The 20,453-nt window shown below is 42.8% G+C and overlaps 1 protein-coding gene across 1 annotated transcript; it reads left to right on the top strand.

Annotated features, from left to right (window-relative positions):
* The first annotated feature begins 2,491 nt into the window (after positions 1–2,491).
* On the top strand, positions 2,492–20,401 carry LOC139465387 (von Willebrand factor A domain-containing protein 7-like). The gene is made up of 20 exons (XM_071247092.1): positions 2,492–2,744; positions 4,422–4,544; positions 4,783–4,956; positions 5,674–5,737; positions 5,848–5,945; positions 7,902–8,093; positions 8,247–8,462; positions 9,079–9,204; positions 9,389–9,562; positions 10,171–10,289; positions 10,757–10,922; positions 12,161–12,240; positions 13,073–13,229; positions 13,864–14,033; positions 14,738–14,849; positions 15,076–15,277; positions 15,888–15,981; positions 18,553–18,791; positions 19,552–19,732; positions 20,234–20,401. The coding sequence occupies exons 1-20, from the start codon at positions 2,492–2,494 to the stop codon at positions 20,399–20,401; spliced, it is 3,108 nt and encodes a 1,035-aa protein (XP_071103193.1).
* Positions 20,402–20,453: the final 52 nt, after the last annotated feature.

Genomic DNA, 20,453 nt, shown 5'->3' with positions numbered 1-20,453 from the left:
TCTTTAATGTCCAACACGCTTACACCCGTATCCATCAAACACGAACAACTTCAGATACTGCCGTCTTCTTGCACAGTGCATTTTCACGGTTCAAACCAACCTTAAATCCGATGTATTGAATATTCTCTTCAAGGTGTCACATTCACAAATAGATGTGACTTCAAGAGGTATCATTCTGTCCCCCACATTCCCCTGACTCTTCAGTTTATCTCGCGGATTATGACACTGGGGTTAGCTTTATTGCATTAATGCACCTCAAGTTGATGACGTCACACAACCCCCGTGTCATCTGAAAGTGACATAAGCTGTCTCCCTCACCCCGGGAGGAGGGTATTTGAATCAATACTTTATGTGGAGTGTATGGGTGGATTATAGAGTAATTACGCATGCCTGGTGGGACGTTTGTTGGTCTGGTTATTGCAAGGGAGCTGCCTCAATGGACTGTTTTGACACTGATATGACATGGTGGTGGTGGTAATGGGTGGGCTGGAGTGTGTGGAACAACACACTGGGGCAATGGAACCCATCGGTGGACTATGTGCAAAAACATGCTGGGCCTTTCAGATTCTATTGCCACAGTGTATTGATGCACATATTCCCCTGACACGTTCCATTGTCCCAGTGTATTGTTACGCAAAGTTCCCAAACATTGCCCCAGAATGTTGTTGTACATATTCCCCCGACATTGTCCTAGTGTGTTGTTGGTAATATTCCCCTGACACGTTCCATTGTCCCAGTGTGTTGTTGTACATATTCCCCCGACATTGTCCCAGTATGCTGTTGTACATATTCCCTAGTGTGCTGCTGTACATATTCCCCCCGATAGGTTCCATTGTCCCAGTGTGTTGTTGTACATATTCCCCCAACAGGTTCCATTGTCCCAGTGTGTTGTTGTACATATTCCCCCGACAGGTTCCATTGGCCCAGTGTGTTGTTGTACATATTCCCCCAACAATTTCCATTGTCCCATTGTGTTGTTGTACATATTCCCCCCGACAAGTTCCATTGTCCCAGTGTGTTGCTGTACATATTCCCCCAACAGGTTCCATTGTCCCAGTGTGTTGTTGTACATATTCCCCCGACAGGTTCCATTGTCCCAGTGTGTTGTTGTACATATTCCCCCGACAGGTTCCATTGTCCCATTGTGTTGTTGTACATATTCCCCCAACAGGTTCCATTGTCCCAGTGTGTTGTTGTACATATTCCTCCGACATTGTCCCAGTATGTTGTTGCACATATTCCCCCAACAGGTTCCATTGCCCCTGTGTGTTGCTGTACATATTCCCCCGACAGGTTCCATTGTCCCATTGTGTTGTTGTACATATTCCTCCGACATTGTCCCAGTATGTTGTTGCACATATCCCCCCAACAGGTTCCATTGTCCCAGTGTGTTGCTGTACATATCCCCCCAACAGGTTCCATTGTCCCAGTGTGTTGCTGTACATATACCCCCAACAGGTTCCATTGTCCCAGTGTGTTGCTGTACATATTCCCCCAACAGGTTCCATTGTCCCAGTGTGTTGCTGTACATATCCCCCCAACAGGTTCCATTGTCCCAGTGTGTTGCTGTACATATTCCCCCAACAGGTTCCATTGTCCCATTGTGTTGTTGTACATATCCCCCCAACAGGTTTCATTGTCCCATTGTGTTGTTGTACATATCCCCCCAACAGGTTTCATTGTCCCATTGTGTTGTTGTACATATCCCCCCAACAGGTTTCATTGTCCCATTGTGTTGTTGTACATATTCCCCCAACAGGTTCCATTGTCCCATTGTGTTGTTGTACATATTCCCCCAACAGGTTCCATTGCCCCTGTGTGTTACTGTACATATTTCCATGACATTGTCCCAGTACATATTCCCCCCACAAATTCCATTGTTTCAGTACATTAAAGTATTGCGCAAGCCAGCAAACACCCCACCCCCCACCCCCCACCCCTACACACCCATCCATGGTAACCAAACACCTGTGTGATGAGTATCAAACCAGACACTTCTACTCCTCACACTGTGACACGAGATCCCCTTGTCCAAACTACCCCCTTGACCAGTGTAGTGACGCATTCCAAAGTCTTATGTCTCTATATTCCATGTGACTGACGTGTTTAGCAACCTATTCCTACGTCTGATGTAAGTGTATCTGGAGGTACGGATACTCCACATAAATACCGACATGTCTATGTCGAGCCACAGTTAACAGTAAACATTGCAACTCGTAGTATTGTGTTAAGGGTGCGTCTGTCAACAGTGTACGAGTGGGGAACCCGTAACATCAAAGGGAAACATACTAGGGGCATGCCGTGACAATCGGGAGGCACAGAAGGATTATCTTCAATATAGTATATGTGCATTATGAATGCATATACCTAGTGAGACGTAGAAACAATCTCACGGGAGACAATCGGGGGAAGTCACCGACTTTGAAGAAAATTGGTGTCAACATTGATCGTCCAAATATTTTTTAGATTGGACAAGATATAGTGTACGATAATGGCGTCACAGATCGTAACCATTTTGTGTCTTATGTTCTTGTGTGTCGTATGTGTGTTGGGCTTCCTACCTAACAGGTTCAACTTTGTGTCGTCTGACTTCACCCACCAGGACATCACAGAGGCCGCCATCTTGAGATCTGTTGCGGAGATGTTTGGGGAGACGATATTGTCTGGGAAGTCTTCAAAATCTGGAACACTCCTTGACTTTAAAGACATAACATCCAGCACATTGTTTGATGCGTACTATGATGGTATGTTCATATAGTATAAAATAATATGTAACTTAAAGCTGAGCATATCACAAATTCAGGAAAAATACTATTAATATATAAAATAATATGTTCAAATAATGTATAAACTATTAGACTGGTACTTTTTCAGGCATGAAAAATACGCGGAATACTAAAGAGACTATGACTATTTTCACATAATTATTATTATCAATGTTTTTTTCCTCAAATCTAATATTTTTTTAATATAAACCTATTTCTACATTTGGAAGTGTTTTGTAATGCCAACATATATTAGGTCGCTATGTGAACCTATTTCCACTATATCTACTACTAATAACATGTCATGTTGTACAAAGCTCTCAATCACAGATGCTGTATGCAACATATTGTATTGTTCATGCTTTTAATATAATTTTGGGGCGTTTGGGTAACGTGGTGGTTAGAGCGTTTGCTCGTTACGTCGAAGGCCCAAATGCGAGTCCCCCATGTGTACACCATGTGTTGTCCCTTGTCGTGATATTTCTGGAATATTGTTAAAAGAAGCACAGAACCTCATTCTTATTTTGTAGAAGAAAGGTGGCGCTTTGTAACATTTTAACTACACTAACATAAACGGATATATCAATAATTGACAATACACTTGATTTTTCAGACTGCAATATAACTAAACTGAAATACTTTTCAAAACGGTGATAAAACCAACTCTCACTCGCCAACCGATATCAAGAAGATACTTGTTTGTGGATTGGGTTGGGAGTATAGGGACTATAAGTAGAGTGTTTTTGTATAGTAAATGTGTTTGGATGAAATAGTGTATATAACAGGAATTTTGCGAGAATAATACAGATTATATAATTTCTAATATAGGATATTTACGATATTAATATCATATAATGTCATTCTGATTAAAATCAAAGACTTATTCTAAATAACAATAGACAGCGAAGGGTAAACATACCTGAGCGAACCACCACATTTATTATATAGTACCAAATAATCTGCAGCCATGCTTGTTGACACAGTCACTGGCACTCAAACATCTATCTAATATTTTTTGGTTCTTTATTCATAAAGAATGTAGGCCTCTTGCCCATGTTCATACAGGTAGAGAGTTATACACAGATTTTTGAGCACAGAGGCATCGCATCCATGTAGAGATGCTAGATGACCTTGGGCGCGTTGCAAGCCACGAATCGCTCAAAGAAAGCAAATTAATCGCTCATCCTGGTGTCTGCAACAGTTCGAAGAGCTTGCCCACTCTTCCAAAATGGCGGCGCAACTAGCGTTTGGTTGCCTTGACGTAATGAAGAACGTAATAGAAGAGGCTCGATGACGAGCTGATGAAATTTATGACTACTTTGAAGATGTGGAGCAGACTGAGGATGATGGGGTGTTAGCTGCCTTTGCTCATTTCCTCGTTGATCCAGTCAAGAATTTCTTGTTCCGCTGTCAAAGTCAGCCGCCATTTTGGTTTGAGAACGAAGCGACCTCAGTCAGCGATTCTTTCGCTTGCAAGCGGCTGAAAGTTAGCGCACGGTTGTAAGGCGAATCGCTGTACATCGCTTGCAAGCGCTTGGCGCTTCGCAACGCACCCCTCGTTAACATACTTATTGGATCGTGATATCCAGTTTATCGGTCTTATAGCATCGATAACACTTTCTAATATGTGATAAACCTTAAGACATCACATGCCAGGTACTGTGTCGGAGAAGCGGTTCCAGGAGGCCATCGATGACATCGTGAAGGCCAACAACAGAGTGGACCAGGACCACTACACGGAGGCTGCCTGGCACGTCAACGGGGAGGCCATTAAAGAAGGTGATAACGACATTATTTAGTATATCATATATCATAAACAAAATAATTTGTATTTGTTGTTTCACCCATGTATGACCTGAGACGTATTCATAACATATCATTGGCAGGTATGTCAACGGGATATATTAAAGGTGATAATAGGTAATTTACTCCATTACAGTAATCGCTCAAACAATATGCGAAACACAGCTTAAAAAAATCCAACAGTTAGTATTCACGTTTGGTAATATTTCTTTAGCAAATGACAAAATCCTATCACTACGGGGAACGGTAATCTTCATCCTGAACCAAACCATGCCAGACTACAAGGCAGCTCGAGATCTGATTGGTCAGTTTCTACACATTGTCCAGATGTTCTACAGCAACACCAACTGGCCGGAACTCAAAGGAACAGCTGTCTATGACTCTCTAGGTATGCTTAAATCCTGTATTCAAGTATTAAAGTATTAATAGGTGTAGTTTTGATAGTAGTATCAGTACAAGTATAAATCAGCAGAATAGCTGTGTCTGAAACACTTGGGGATAGAACACGTGCCTACAATGACCACGTGGGTGTACAGTCATTAGGCAAACGTGACCGTTATTTAACCACGCCCACAAAAGCTCCCCCTCCACCCATGACGGGACAAGATCTGATACTGCCGCCGAGATGAACTTTTTGTCCAGCTACTGATGGAATTGCGTTGCTTAGCTACGACGTAACTGACAGTCATGTTTGTAGGTAGATACATATATATAACCTGATACACAACCAGACTAGAACAGCAACAAACAAGGACGGATGGTAGTATAAATAAATGACTAAATATACCTTATACTATATGACTGTTTGGTCCTGTGTTTGACGCATCAGTGGTAAACATGATGTCTGACGCAACTCCCTATTTTGACTTGTAACAGTTGTTCTCGTGTTTGTTCAGGTGACTTGCCTTTGCATGTGTGTATGCCGGGTGCCATCGGTGGTGCAGGATACGCTAATCTTTTCGCGAACAACTGGTATCAATATTCGATAGTCACTCAAAAATTTATTCTTACGACGTTGTCTGAAACCTACAGTGGACTCTGCTTTTAGCAAAATATCTTATGATTATTTAAATAGTATAATTGCCTGTATTTACTCTTTTGTCAGGCATTCCTGGCAAACAGTTGATGGCGCTAGCACCTTCCTCTATGGACACGTGCAAATCGTGTAGGTAAGTATGACTATAGAACAATTACAATCTTATTTCGTTCAATGATTTGTTTAGTGACACAAGCAAAAGGACTGTATACTTTCACTGATATTGTGTTGGTTGTGTCCTAGGGTCACATCCGGAAACAACTGCACTGACAACATGCTAGTTCGGGGCCCAATGTTGACCAGTGGCTACAGAAGTGGACAAGACAGGACCAAACCTTTCAGTGAGTGTATCCTCGTGGACACGCGACCACACTGCGTGCACGCAGTCTAAATCCAGGCTATACACTCGCTACCTTGTGCGTGCAGGTAGTCTTAATTTGAGGATGTTTATTTACTGCTCAATGCGTGCATGCGGTCGAGATACAGCCCTTCCACTGTCCAGTGCGTGCACGCAGTCTAAATACAGGCTATACACTCGCTACCTTGTGCGTGCAGGTAGTCTTAATTCGAGGATGTATACTCACTATTTAGATATATTCAAAAGTAAAAGATTCCCAACTGTCAGGAATCTCTTCTTGCAGATCTTCGGTAGTGTCGATGTTGTGAACACGTGTTGTCAACTCTCTCTTGAGTCAGGTGTTTTCTATAATGTTCATATAGAGACTGTGCAGGCCACGTGAGTGATTGGATTTGGTTGTTGAGTTAAGAATGTATTACGGACCGTGCACGGTGAACGGGAGCATTGTCATTTTGAAATATGAAACAACGGTTAGGCAAGAGTTGAGCAGTCACTGGCCACACATTTTCCTCAAACACTTCTTGATATTTCTGGGTATTTACCCTCCCTTAATGTTAATGTCCCCACACCCTGAAACGTTATGGATCCCTAAAGCATAACACTCAGAGGTTTGCAAGGAGGTGGACTGAGGCATCCTGGGTACCAGTCTCCTCCCACCCTTCGCCACACATGGATATGGTCGTCAGTCCCGATTTCTATCTCAGATTCATCACCAAACACTACCTTATCCCAGAACCCAATAATTTGCGTTCTCAATTTAAGATCTGCCCCATGAAACTCGTTTTTACCTTTTGACCTCTCGAATTCTGATGCGTTTGCGAACAATCTTTCTGTGATAGCCTTCACGATATAATTCACGCCGAACAGTTCTCTTGGAAACAGTAGACGGCATCTTTTCATTACAGTTGTTAGTTATTTCTGTAAGCGATGATCGTCTATTGACTTTGACACTATGAATCAACACACCTCTGTCACGGTTGCTCAGAATCCTCGGTCTACCAATTCGTTGCTGATTTTCCTAACTTCCTGTCTCGCTAAATCGAGGAATCACACCGTGCACTGTGCTCTTGGGTAGATGTATCAGTTGACTAATTTCTCTGCATTGAAATGCAGGTCTATGACAACTTCTTTTTTTGACCGCCGACAGAATATTCCTTTTCTGGACCATCTTGAAGTCAGTGGCAGAAATCGTGAGAAACGGCACACGCGATACTTAATGGCGTCATCAATTTATGGGAAAATATCGCATCATAACATTTCGCGGGTCGAAAGTTAGACGTGCTAAACCAAATGCGATGGTCTCTTGCCATGACCAAACTCGCGACGTCTCAAGTGTCCCTTAACTTATTGCACGATAGTCAGTGGTCAGTATCAAATACAAAAAAATATAGTAGTGATAGTTAAAATCAGTAATAATAATATAAATTCACCCAGCGGCGACAGTGGTCAAGCTTCCAAGGTGGGCTAGGCAGGGAATCAGGGATGAGGAGCGACCCTCACATGAAAGCTTGTTCCAGAGCAATGAAAATGCGTGAGAGACGTAATGTGTGAGAGATACGAAAACACGCCACTGTCCCCCTAATTATAACCTACCCAGCCACTTGAAAGTTCAAGACAGTGCTTTCATAACATAGAACATTACAGAAACATGTCCAATTGTTTCTATAACATACTATCACCGTCCGCGGTATACGGGCCGGAAGTTTACAAATTAGCATCTAATTATAGTAACTTCCTGACGACTGATCACTGCACAAATGCAATGCAACGAGCGTCTACCGAATCTCAACAGAAACAATGTAACACAGTTACAATCATTGTTAAACGACAAATTACATTGCCATATAACAAGCGTCATTCAGTAAATACCCTATGCTGGTGGAGGGAGCCTCCATACTGATATGGGTGGTGCATTATAACTGGAAGCATGACATTTCAGAAGATCCACAGATGCACCAAACTGGCAAATGTAGTCACGGCGGCCCACACGACACGTCCAGCACGACGTCTGCTGCCACTGGCGGCATCAACAAGGACAGCAGCGACCCCAACATGTCCCCCCACTACTACCTCCACCACCAGGCGGCAGAGGGCGCTATACGACACACAAAGTTCCTTTTGGATGATCCGGGTAATTAATACGGAAGAACATTATTTCTTTTTCTTGTTACACGTGTGTAATATTGTAATACAGTCGTTACGATGAAACACTGCACATATATCTTAGTTCAACCTCACAAACATAGTTATATGCGACTTACAATGTGAACGATTTTGTTTTCAGTCTATGGATTACGCCATCTAGTGGGGGATGATAAGTTCCAAAAACTCCTTCAAATCAAGGCGGATAACTCCATAATGTTTGTGATAGACTCTTTCGGATTTACGAAGAAAGACATGGCTTCTGTCAAAGGGGTGACAACTGTAATTATGGAGGAAACATCGTCAAAATACACAAACGACCGTACAGACTACATCATTATGGTAGAAAGTGAGCCAGGTAAGGCAAAACAGTAAACTGCGTTTATAACAAACACGCTTATAAAGGATTGATCGACTAAACAAACTTTTTTTTAGTTCCCTGCCATTTGTTGTATATAAGCTGTATATATGCTTATAACGCACTACGGTTATTACGAACTAAAGTTAGTGGTCCATTTGAGTTCGCCTTAGGTTTGGTACCTCCCATTCTGTTGACTGACTATGGGAGAGTACCGGGGTTTGTTGCCAGGAACACAGCCCTTCTGACAATCTGGGTAATGCATAATACTGCAGTGTTCTGGAGTCTTCACATTCTCCAAAACGTTCTTGCTGGGTTCGACAAGGCAGCACTGTCTTGTCTGCTTGTAGAGGGGGACCTGAGGTGATGATGAGCCTAACCAGCCTGACTGTGCCAGGATCACCCGAACCCTCTTTGCTGCATTAAGTAGTTTTAATCTGTAAAATATAATAACAATATATCTACAAAAGTGCATCTTTGCCGATTTCTTGTGAAATAGCAATATAACTATAAAATGTTAAGGCGCGATGTCGATCTGAACCCAATAGAGAACATGTTCACAGCAACATCAGGACCACGGTTCTGTTTCATATTCCACTGATGCTTTGTGTTCAAGGAACCGGAAGTGTACAGAACGTGTTCAGATCTAGAAGCTCTGTAGGAGCTCGGCGCTACCTGGATGCTCTCCCTGTGGATGGAGGCCCAGCATGTCGGCAGTTCAGCCTGCACAATGTAGAAGCAGGCAAGTACAGGAACAGAGGTCCATATGTTATTTCGTCACGGCACCAGTGACTTTTAAAGTGCCTCCTGTCTCTGCAGCCCACACCTTCCACGACTTATTTGTAATTCTAAAGAACATGCTTGTGCGATTGCCTGGATTTTAACTTATATTAACATTTCCATGTCACCTTTTCCCTTGCTGCTAGCTGCGAACTTCGCCTACCCAGATTCTAGGATCTACGTGTTCACAAAGGCTCCCCCAACAGACACAGAGAGAGCAAATGACGTCATCAAGATCTTGACAGAGAAGAGAATAACGGTTGAGTTTCTCCTCACTGGAGACTGGGCCTGCGAGGGAGAGAGGAAGGGGCGTCACGGAGGTACACGTATGGAACTGTCCAGCCGTATGTTGATTAGAGGAAAACCTGGAACACGCAGAACACTAACACATCTCCAATGTACATACTCACATATACCAGACTGGATGTTGGCTTTGAAAAACCTTATAACTTGATGATGATGATGACTTGCGTAATTCCTTTATCATATATTTCGACAAATCCGACTAAGACGTAAGCGGGGCAAATACTGCTATCAGAGAACTACAAGATCTTTGTCGACCTTTTGACCGATTTTTAATTCGGGGGCATTCGTCTTGCAAACACATTAGATGATAGTACCATCACCATTAGACAATTTTTAGACCATTTTATGAACGTTACTCGAGCCATGATATTGTGAAGTTGGCCCTTTTTGTTCCACTTGACCAGATACTTGATAATGACGCTATTGCCAGTGTAGGTATGGGCAGTCACGCCTCAGAGAAAAACAGTGACAGAGGATATTGAACATTGTACTAGAACCTGTCCTGTAAAGTCATTGATGGCCCTGTGTATGTTTTCCGTAGAGCGAAAATGGTTTCTTGTCATTTCTATGACTGAGATTCCAACATGGCTTTCATTCAAATATGGTCATCTGTTTGTTCCAGAAGCCCGACGTCGGCGATCAGCGGGTCTGGACCTTTATTCAGGCCTTGCTACAGCTTCTGGGGGGTCCGTCTATACAACAGACAAGGGGGGTGTCGCGAGAATGGCAGACATCATTAAGGTGAGGTTGCTGAGGTTGCCGAGGTTAACGGCTTTTATATACTGCCGGGCAAAATTAAAATAGAAAAGTGCAATAATGCTTTTCTTTTGTCAAACTATCAGCATCTTTCTGTATATAAACTGCCTTGTAAAAGAAAGTATGTACCCATGTTTGAAGGTGGCTAAACATAACACAAACAAGAACTGTTTATTCGATGGTGATGTATTTGATGCAATGTTCTGCGACTGTTTTCAACCTAGTTACGTTTTACTGACGTTTGTAACTTTTCGATCAAATCCAATGTACAAGTAAGTGTACACTTTCTTTTGGCGGCAGTTCGTGTAATAAATTTAACACGACATGTATGTATGTATGTATGTATGTATGTATGTATGTATGTATGTATGTATGTATGTATGTATGTATGTATGTATGTATGTATGTATGTATGTATGTATCTATCTATCTATCTATCTACTGTGTAGGAGTCTACAACAACATCCGCCACGACGATTCTGAAGATGTCTGTTGGTACAGCGACGGGGAAGTTGATTGACATCCCCATTGATAACACAATCCGGGAGGTGACTATCAAGATCATAGCAAATGCCGGCACCACAGGCAAACCCGCCAACACCCTGACCGACCCACACAGTGAGTTATATACTATAACGTCACACTGACCGACCGACCCACACAGTGAGTTATATACAGTGAGTTATATACTACAACGTCACACTGACCGACCTACACAGTGAGTTATATACTATAACGTCTCACAGATCGACCCACACAGTGAGTTATATACTATAACGTCACACTGACCGACCTACACGTTGAGTTATATACTATAACGTCTCACAGATCGAACCACACAGTGAGTTATATACTATAACGTCACACTGACCGACCTACACAGTGAATTATATACTATAACGTCTCATAGATCGAACCACACAGTGAGTTATATACTATAACGTCACACTGACCGACCCCCACAATGAGTTATATACTATAACGTCACACTGACCGACCCACACAGTGAGTTATATCCTACAACGTCACACTGACCGACCAACACAGTGAGTTATATACTATAACGTCTCACAGATCGAACCACACAGTGAGTTATATACTATAACGTCAGACTGACCGACCTACACAGTGAGTTATATACTATAACGTCTCACAGATCGACCCACACAGTGAGTTATATACTATAACGTCACACTGACCGACCCCCACAATGAGTTATATACTATAACGTCACACAGACCGACCAACACAGTGAGTTATATACTATAACGTCACACTGACCGACCCCCACAATGAGTTATATACTATAACGTCACACTGACCGACCCACACAGTGAGTTATATACTATGACGTCACACTGACCGACCCACACAGTGAGTTATATACTATAACGTCACACTGACCGACCCACACAGTGAATTATATACTATGACGTCACACTGACCGACCCACACAGTGATTTATATACTATGACGTCACACTGACCACAAACCTCTTCCTTATACGAGCATGGTCCTGGATCAACAACATGCACGCACTTTGGATTGTTGTCATGCATCCATATGTTGATCTCGTATATGCATCCCAAACATTGTGCGTGAATGTCCCAAATGCTTGTCGTAAAAGGCAACTAACGGGATTGGGTGGTCAGGCTCGCTGACGTGTTTGATGCACGTCATCGTATCACAACTGCGTAGATCGATGCCCATGATGTCAATCACTGGGTTGTCTGGTCCTGACTCGATTAATTACTCACCGCCGTCATATAGCTGGAATATTGCTGGGTGCGGCGTGAAAAAACAAACAAGCAAACAAACATTATGAATGGAGTGTAATGTTTTACAAATCATTTCAGAAACATCTGTTGCCATGACAACCTCAGGCAACGTCACCCTGAAGGATCTAGGAGGAGGAGTTAGACTGATTAAAATAAAGGTCTGGAAACTTGACCTTTCTGCAACAGGTTTCTGTATGGTATTGGTCCAAATTAGTCACATTTTATGGATAACAATGTCTTTAAAATACGTACAAATGTTCAGTGGAACCCCGCTTATATTATTAAAGAAATTGTTATCCATACATTCTGGCTACAATGACATCCGTCAATTTCTAAGTATTGCCTATTCAACAATATACGGATCCAGTTTTCAGCATGAAGTTATCTTTTAAAGGCAAAATGTTTTCTATTTGGAAAGTGGATGGTGCTACCGGTAGAGCGGGCCATACTTTCCCTTTTCGCGAACACCCGGTATCAGCACTGAATTTCGGTGATCCATTTTTATAGCTAAAATGGATAGAATTATCATTGAACCGCCCGCATGTTATCAGAAATCAGCGGGCCAATGTACCTTGATAATGCCCTCATATTGCTTGACGACGGGCCATTATCACACCCGTTGTTAGGTGACGTCATAGGATAGGGATAGGTGACGTCACGTTGAATAGTGACGTCATCTAGTTTGTTCTATGGCGTTTCCATATATGTAAAAGTGGGTCAGTGGCATTCCTGTTGATTACAGTAAATGTTTCTTTTTATTTGATAACAAATTCCATCCATTTTAGCTATAATAACGGTAACGCTATTTTTCAGTCGGGCCTTCGTCGGGCCGTTAATGGAAGACCTCGGGCTTCTGCAAATGACAATGCCCTGAAAAATAGCGTTACCCTTATAATATTACCTTCACTGCTATTGTGCCCAATATTATCTGTTTCGGTGGATAATTGATGGGTGTTCTCTGACGTTGACGTTTTATATTGTTTATTCCAGTCTCCGCAGCCCGGCGTGTGGCATCTGACGAAGCAGGACAGTGTCCGCTGGGCCTTGGAGGTGACCGCACAGAGCACCATCGACTTCAGCACCAAGTTTGTACAGACAAACCCCCTGAACGGATTCCAGTATGAGATAACGGGAAGACCCATTGCAGGTGATTCCAATATGTTCTCCTTTGGCAGTCCGTCTGTGACAGCAATATTTTTTACTTGCCTACAGGTTTAGCAAACATATATATGACGATACGTCGGCCAATGCATGTAAAAGACAAATATTCCAACAAAGTGTATGCCAATGTAAGTAAATAATAATAATAATAATGATCATAATAATAATAGACCATTCATATTGCGCAGATGTCCACATCACACAGGGGCATGTTCAACGTGCTATTTTTACCCCGGTCACTGGATCAGTGTGCACTCAACACTTATATTCTCAGCTCCCTTGGGAGTATACAACCCAAGCTGCCTGTTTGGCGCTGGAAAGTTAACAACCACGTACAGTCAAGTAAATGCCTACGTTTGCTGTGCAATGTTTACATGTACCATGCACAATACAGTAATAAAGGCATTTACAGTAATCTGCAAGTTTTACCACGTCGGGAAAAGAGAAACGTTAGTTATTATGAATCTATATTCAAATGCTCATGAATTGTACTAAATGTGATTGCTTATTTGATTACCCAATTTTGGATAAAACGAACTAAGCTGTCAGGCATTTTGGAGTTCGCCATATCCGAAGTTGACTGTCATTGGAACATCATCTTTTATCCAACATAATTTCAGGTGAAAAGGCCACTGTTATAATAACCGTCCTATCGATTGACAAGATAGGGGGAATAACTCAGGTGGTTCTCACTGACGGTAATGGCGCACAACTAGAGTCATCTCCCTTGACTCAGGGTAGAGGCCGAGCTTCATCGATATTCAAAGGCACATTCACACTCCCAGCAAAGGTACTTCACTTGCAACAACTACATTCATAATACCAACCACACATAGTAATTACAGTCTTACCGTCTCGGGTTAACATCACTGCCTTACAGTCCTGGGTTAACGTCACTACCTTACAGTATCGGGTTAACGTCACTGCCTTACAGTCTCGGGTTAACGTCACTGCCTTACAGTCTCGGGTTAACGTCACTGCCTTACAGTCTCGGGTTAACGTCACTGCCTTACAGTCTCGGGTTAACGCCACTTCCTTGCAGCATCGGGTCAACGTCGCTGCCTTACAGTCTCGGGTTAACGCCACTGCCTTGCAGTCTCGGGTTAACAACACTGCCTTACAGGCTCGGGTTAACGTCACTTCCTTTCAATCTCGGGTTAACGTCACTTCCTTTCAATCTCGGGTTAACGCCACTGCCTTACAGTTTCGGGTTAACATCACCGCCTTACAATCTCGGGTTACGTCACTGACTTACAGTCTCGGGTTAACGTCACTGCCTTAAAGCCTCGGGTTAACGTCAGCGCTAACTTTCCGTTGCTGTTGGTGTCTCACCTGTTTCCATCAGTAAAAATAATCACAACACTTTAATATACAATTGGAATTCATTACTTAATATTTTAGCACGAAAAACATAATGTACAAATAGTCTGAGCATCTGAGGAGAGAAACTGAAAGTGGAGATACAGTTTGGGTAACACTAATGTCACCTTTCAGGCATTCCAAGTGACGATACGAGGTACAGACGAGCTGGGCAACATTCTGCAGCGACTGGAACCAACCAAGATAACTCCTATAGCTGTTAAGCTGGAGATCGGTACACTTGCGGGTGAGATTTTCCGTTAATATACGTAACTAAAAACATTTTCAATGCATCCTATTCAAAAGGTTCAACCTTAAGCGGATCAACATGAGGACGCCATGTACAGTGTTATAATCTGTTAAACTATCTCATTCATTCATCATTCAACCATCCATCCATCCATCCATCTATCCATCGTCCATCAACTATCCATTCATTCATTCATTCATTAATCATTTATTCTTCCATTCAGGGTCTCTGTACATCAAGGAAGACCTAAAGATCCCCTTCACTGTCACCAACACCGGTGACAGCAGGACCACCATAGACGTTGACATCACAGATGATCAGGGATTTGCTGTCAGTCCGTTAAAAAAGTCGTTCACACTAGCAGGAAACAGTAGCGCCACTGGGACCTTTACGTTGCATGCTGGAAGCACGGTTGGAGTGACCACGTATGTACACAACAAATTCACATTGAGAAGAAATTATATGCGGTTGAAACCTTATTTCTCATTAGGGTTTTAGGGTTACTTCAGGGGATGAATTGAACAGAAAACACTTGAAATGATAAAGCATAGATACCGAAATCGCTTGATTTATCAGCGGCTTATTTTTGCTATTTGAGTGAGTGAGTGAGTGAGTTGGGTTTAACGCCACTTTTAACAGTTTTTCAGTTATATCGCGGCGTGCCAGCTTAATGTGGGAGGAAAGCCCGAAGTGATGCAGGTATCAGACGTTTACCACTTCGAGGAAACCCACGAGCACGGGTATGGTGCTGACAAACCTAGAAACATAATCGGGGCGAACCGGGATGCGAACCCACAATCATAGGTTTCTGGCGTGCCCAAGGGACGCAACTCTGCACAGCGAATCACGGCGCCTTAGACGACTGGGCCAGCCGTGCCCCCTTTCTATTTAAAGTAAGGTGAGGTGACGATATCATAGTGTACACTCCATGAATGCTTCCTCACTTGTCAGATGCGCCATAATGTGCAACTGAGAGATCAGGCGTTTGGAATAAACCTCAAATACGTCTTTATTCTATCTAATCACTGCTTTCAGCACAGTGACGCTATCAGCACAACCTTCGGGAGTATCAGGGCACAGTCCGCAGTTTGACACCCGCAGGATCACTGTGGAGGAACACATTGTCAGGGTGAGTTTGTTTGTTCGATTGTTTGTTGTTTAACGGCGGTCTGTAGATAATCGAGTCTGGACCAGACAATCCAGTATTTGACATCATGAGCATCGCTCCACGCAGCTGGGATACAATGACCTGCATCAACCAAGTCAGCGAGCCTGACCACCCGATCCCGTTAGTCGCCTCTTACGAGAAGCATGGGTTGCTGAAGACATATTCTACCCCGAATCTTCACGGGTCGTCAGGGTGAGTGGATATACATGCCACCACATTGTACTCTCCCGGTGTGCAGTGTATGCTGACTGAAAATAATCGAGTCTGGACCAGACAACCAAGTGAATGAGATCATATTAAGCATCGATCTACGCAATTGGGATCGATGACATGCACCAACCTTGTCAGCGAGCCTGACCACCACATCCCGTTTGTCGCCTCTTACAGCAAGCATAGTCGCCTTTTACGGCAAACATGGGTTGCTGAAGACCTATTCTACCCCGGACCTTACACTGAGTAGATATGAAGGATGCTAAGCATGACGCCAAGACACGTCATTCACAGGGTGGCTGTTTCTGATAGTCTGGTGGTAACTACTAGGGATGTAATAGGAATATAGGTGACTATTATAAGATGTATTTAACTACCCAATTGTAATTGTATTAAAAAGAACTGCCATAAATATATTTAAAACAACTGTGCATTTAATCCAATCGCAGTTACCCCCTGAAGTAGAAAATGAGATGTTAAGTTGACCATCACTCAGTTGGAGTTCATTCATCCTACAGATATAGGACAAAAACATAAACTCATGAAATAGAAGTTTCTATTATATTTGAGTATATATAAATGTAGACATGCAGGTCACATTCTTTATTAGAAATCTATTAATGAAAGAACAAAATGCAATTAGAAATATAATAAAGATTTCAATAGGCACGCATCAGCAAAAGTTTTTTTACAGTTCCAGATGTCGGTGATATCAATATTATATAACAAAATTACTAAATAAGACACGTTACTTGGCAACATGATACGCCATTTTATCTCATTCTGTGACCTTTACAGGGTAGTTCTTACTCACTGGCACTTAATGGATCGGGTGGTCATGCTTCAGGACTTGGATGACATACTGGCGTTGTGCCACAACGACGTGGATCATTGCTCATAATTCTGATCACTGGATTGTCTGGTCCAGACTCGATTGATTAGGCAACAAACAAACACTTTACTTCGTTATGAAAAGTGTCTGAGTGGCATGTTCTGCCTGTAGAGCAGGCCATACTTCGCCTTTTCTCGAAAACCTAGTGTCTTCACAGATTTTCCGTGACCTATGCATATCATTTTCATCACTTTATTTCATATTATTATTTTTACCTTTAGTGTTATCATTTTTGGTAGATACTCGAGACCCATTGTTCTCTGGCGTTGGTGTGTTGAACCTAGTCACATACACATTAATCTTCATATAAAATATAACAATTCAGTAACAAACAGGCCGATTGTGGACCACATTTACATCAAACAAAAGCGATAAACCCCTTTCCACAATCTCTGCCAAATGCAGAGTCGATTGAACGATTCCGACTCTATCATGAGCATGTGTACATGAATCACTATCAAATAGTAATGATACCAGGTGATTGCGAAAATAAGGGTATGCTGCCTCTGTTTTGTAACTGAAACATACGATAGGGAATTGCATCAGGCATAGTTTGTGTCACCGATGCTTCATCTTCTCCACATGTATTCCATTAAACTTATTGAAAGTTTTACTAAGGTTTGAATGTTGTAAACCTGATCAAACAACTTTTGAGCAAGAGTCGTGTGACATTCTTTGAAATTTTCGTATTGTACTTCAAAAGTTGTGAAACGTGGACACCAAAGGCAGGAGCTTTTTGGAATGTTGCTCAACATGAAGGGAAAGCTGTGGGAAGTCATCCCTCTTGTCATACAGTCTTGTTGAGAGTTTCGAAACTGAATCTTTATGCGTAGACCTAAATATGAAACCGTTGAGACGGTTTCGCTGGTCTTTCATTTGTTTGTTTGTTTGTTTGTTTGTTGTTTAACGCCACGCTCAGCAATATTCCAGCTATATGACGACGGTCTGTAAATAATCGAATCTGGACCAGACAATCCAGTGATTAATATCATGAGCATCGATCCACGCAATTGGTATCGATGACATGCATCAACCAAGTCAGCGCGCCTGACCACCCGATCCCGTTAGTCGCCTTTTACGACAAGCAGAGTCGCCTTTTACGGCAAGCATGGGTTGCAGAAGACCTATTCTACCCCGGTATCCTCACGGGTCTCTTATATTTCCAGCACAGTATGATAAATAGGGTAATTGGGTTAATTGACCGTTGTGAACTATATGACAGCATCGATATACCTTAAGCTAAACTTAAAGAAATTCCATTGTTTGGTTTTGTCAATGCATAAAGAAAAGATTAGGAAGGAGTAGAATACAACTAGTCCTGGCCTTAATGTCCCATCCCTCCAAACAAAACCTAGGAACATTTTAAATAGTCATTGACACCCGAGTATAATTTGAATTTTCATTTTGCTTCATGTTTTGAACTGTTCCAGAAAGTGGACAACACGACCCCTGAGTGTAACGTGACCTCGGTAACCGGAAGCTGCAGTATGGCTCAGATGGACCCGTGTAGTTGTCACTTGCACACGTGGTCGGGGACGGCACAGTTCGGGGATGTTGGTTTCGGGCTGTTCCAGATCTCGTCCACAGTGGGGACGACGGGCACCTTCACGTATGACAACTTCACCCTAGGGCACACCATTGACAAGGGGGCCAAGACGGCCTCTATAGGGTAGGAGATATATTGAAATCGATTACATTATTTTCAACACAGATCTGTAGGACAGACGCATGTCTGGAGTAGTGTTACGTAAGAAAAAGAGAGAACACTAGCTATAGTGTTTGAGCGTAATGTGGATGGACACGCAAAGTGATGCATAGTGTAATTATTTCGCACTCCCCGGGTAGAGAATAGGTCTTCAACAACCCATGCTTGTCGTAAGAGGCGACTGACGGGATCGGGTGGTCAAGCTCGCTGACTTGATTGAAGCATGTCATTGTATCCCAGTTGCGTAGATCCAGGCTCGATTATTTACAGTCCGCCCTCATAGAGCTGGAATATTTCGGAGTGCAGCAAACATTTAGCACTTTGGTGAAACCCAATGGTACCGACTGCTCCACGACTTTCTAATCCTGGCACAGATAAGGCACGGCACTATGAAAAGTGAATATATCTTTTAAGATGACTAAGTTACTCATGCCGCCTCCCCGTGTAGATCACGGTTGGAATTGATCTTCAGCAACCCATACTAAAGAGGCGACTAACGTGATCGGGTGGCCAGACTCTGATTTGGTTGATGGATGCCAACGCATCCCATTTGCGTAGATAGATGGTCATGATAACAATCACTGGATTGTCAGGTCCAGACTTGATTTTTTACAGACCGGCGTCATATGTTTGAATATTGCTGAGTGCGGCGTTAAATACGAAACAAACAAAAAACAAACAAACTCATGCCTCCAACAGAAATACTAACGTTTGTGTTCTACAGGAGCGACTGCTGCCACCCCGAGTCTTACATCAACGTGGTCGACATGGCCAGCAACACAGCGCAGTGTACGTTTGACCTGGCCCCCGGACTCACCAAGCCCGTGTACGACTGTACGACGACAACGACGACAACGACGACAACAGCCGCTACCAACACAACTACATCATCCAGCATGGATGCGGTACGAAGAGTATACCTACATTTACACATTGCATACGTTACATGCGTTTACTCACTGGATTGTCTGGTCCAGACTCGATTATTTACAGACCGCCGTCATATAGCTGGAATATTGCCGAGTACGGCGTAAAACAACAAATAAAAAAATCTACATAAGTTTACATAACAGACTCTGATGGTGTGTGAGATTGATTTTACGCCGCTTTTAGCAATATTCCAGCAATATCACGGCGGGGGACACCAGAAATGGGCTTCACGCATTGTACCTATGTCGGGATTCGAACCCGGGTCTTCGGCGTGACGAGCGAACGCTTTAACCACTGGGCTACCCGACCGCCCCTAGACTCTGATGGTAATACTGTACCTAGTTTGCATGTATGTATGTATGCGTGCCAAATGATTTAACCGTACATTGGTATATATACCTTTCATTCAGTGTGGATGTGTTTATTAATGACATTTGCGTGATTTCGATTAAATAATATTTGTTTTATTGCACCAGGATTGGGACTTGGGAATTGGCGCCATTGTAGGCATAGCAGTGGGTGTGACAGCGGTGTTGGCTGCCACGATAGTCACAGCTGTACTTATCGGCAAGAGGTTCATCTGCATCTCAAAGACAAGCGGCAAAGTGAAGACGAGTCAGCCTCCTTCCGGGCATACATTGTAACACTGTGTCGCCAAATGTAAACTGTCTGACGTTCTAAATACCGTCTCCCCAC

The sequence above is a fragment of the Haliotis cracherodii genome, unplaced genomic scaffold (genome assembly GCF_022045235.1).
Source record: "Haliotis cracherodii isolate W230 unplaced genomic scaffold, xgHalCrac1.p SCAF_18, whole genome shotgun sequence".
NCBI lineage: Eukaryota > Metazoa > Mollusca > Gastropoda > Lepetellida > Haliotidae > Haliotis > Haliotis cracherodii.
The sequence above is the reverse complement of the archived record's forward strand: the minus strand, read 5'-3'. Positions and strand labels throughout refer to the sequence as shown.

Bases quoted from the DNA above. Each gene is read 5' to 3' on its own strand.
- LOC139465387 (XM_071247092.1), top strand. From the start codon at position 2,492: ATGGCGTCACAGATCGTAACCATTTTGTGTCTTATGTTCTTGTGTGTC. The intron at 12,241-13,072 runs GTCTGGAAACTT...TGTTTATTCCAG, and splicing joins TTAGACTGATTAAAATAAAG to TCTCCGCAGCCCGGCGTGTG. The intron at 19,733-20,233 runs GTACGAAGAGTA...TTATTGCACCAG, and splicing joins CATCATCCAGCATGGATGCG to GATTGGGACTTGGGAATTGG.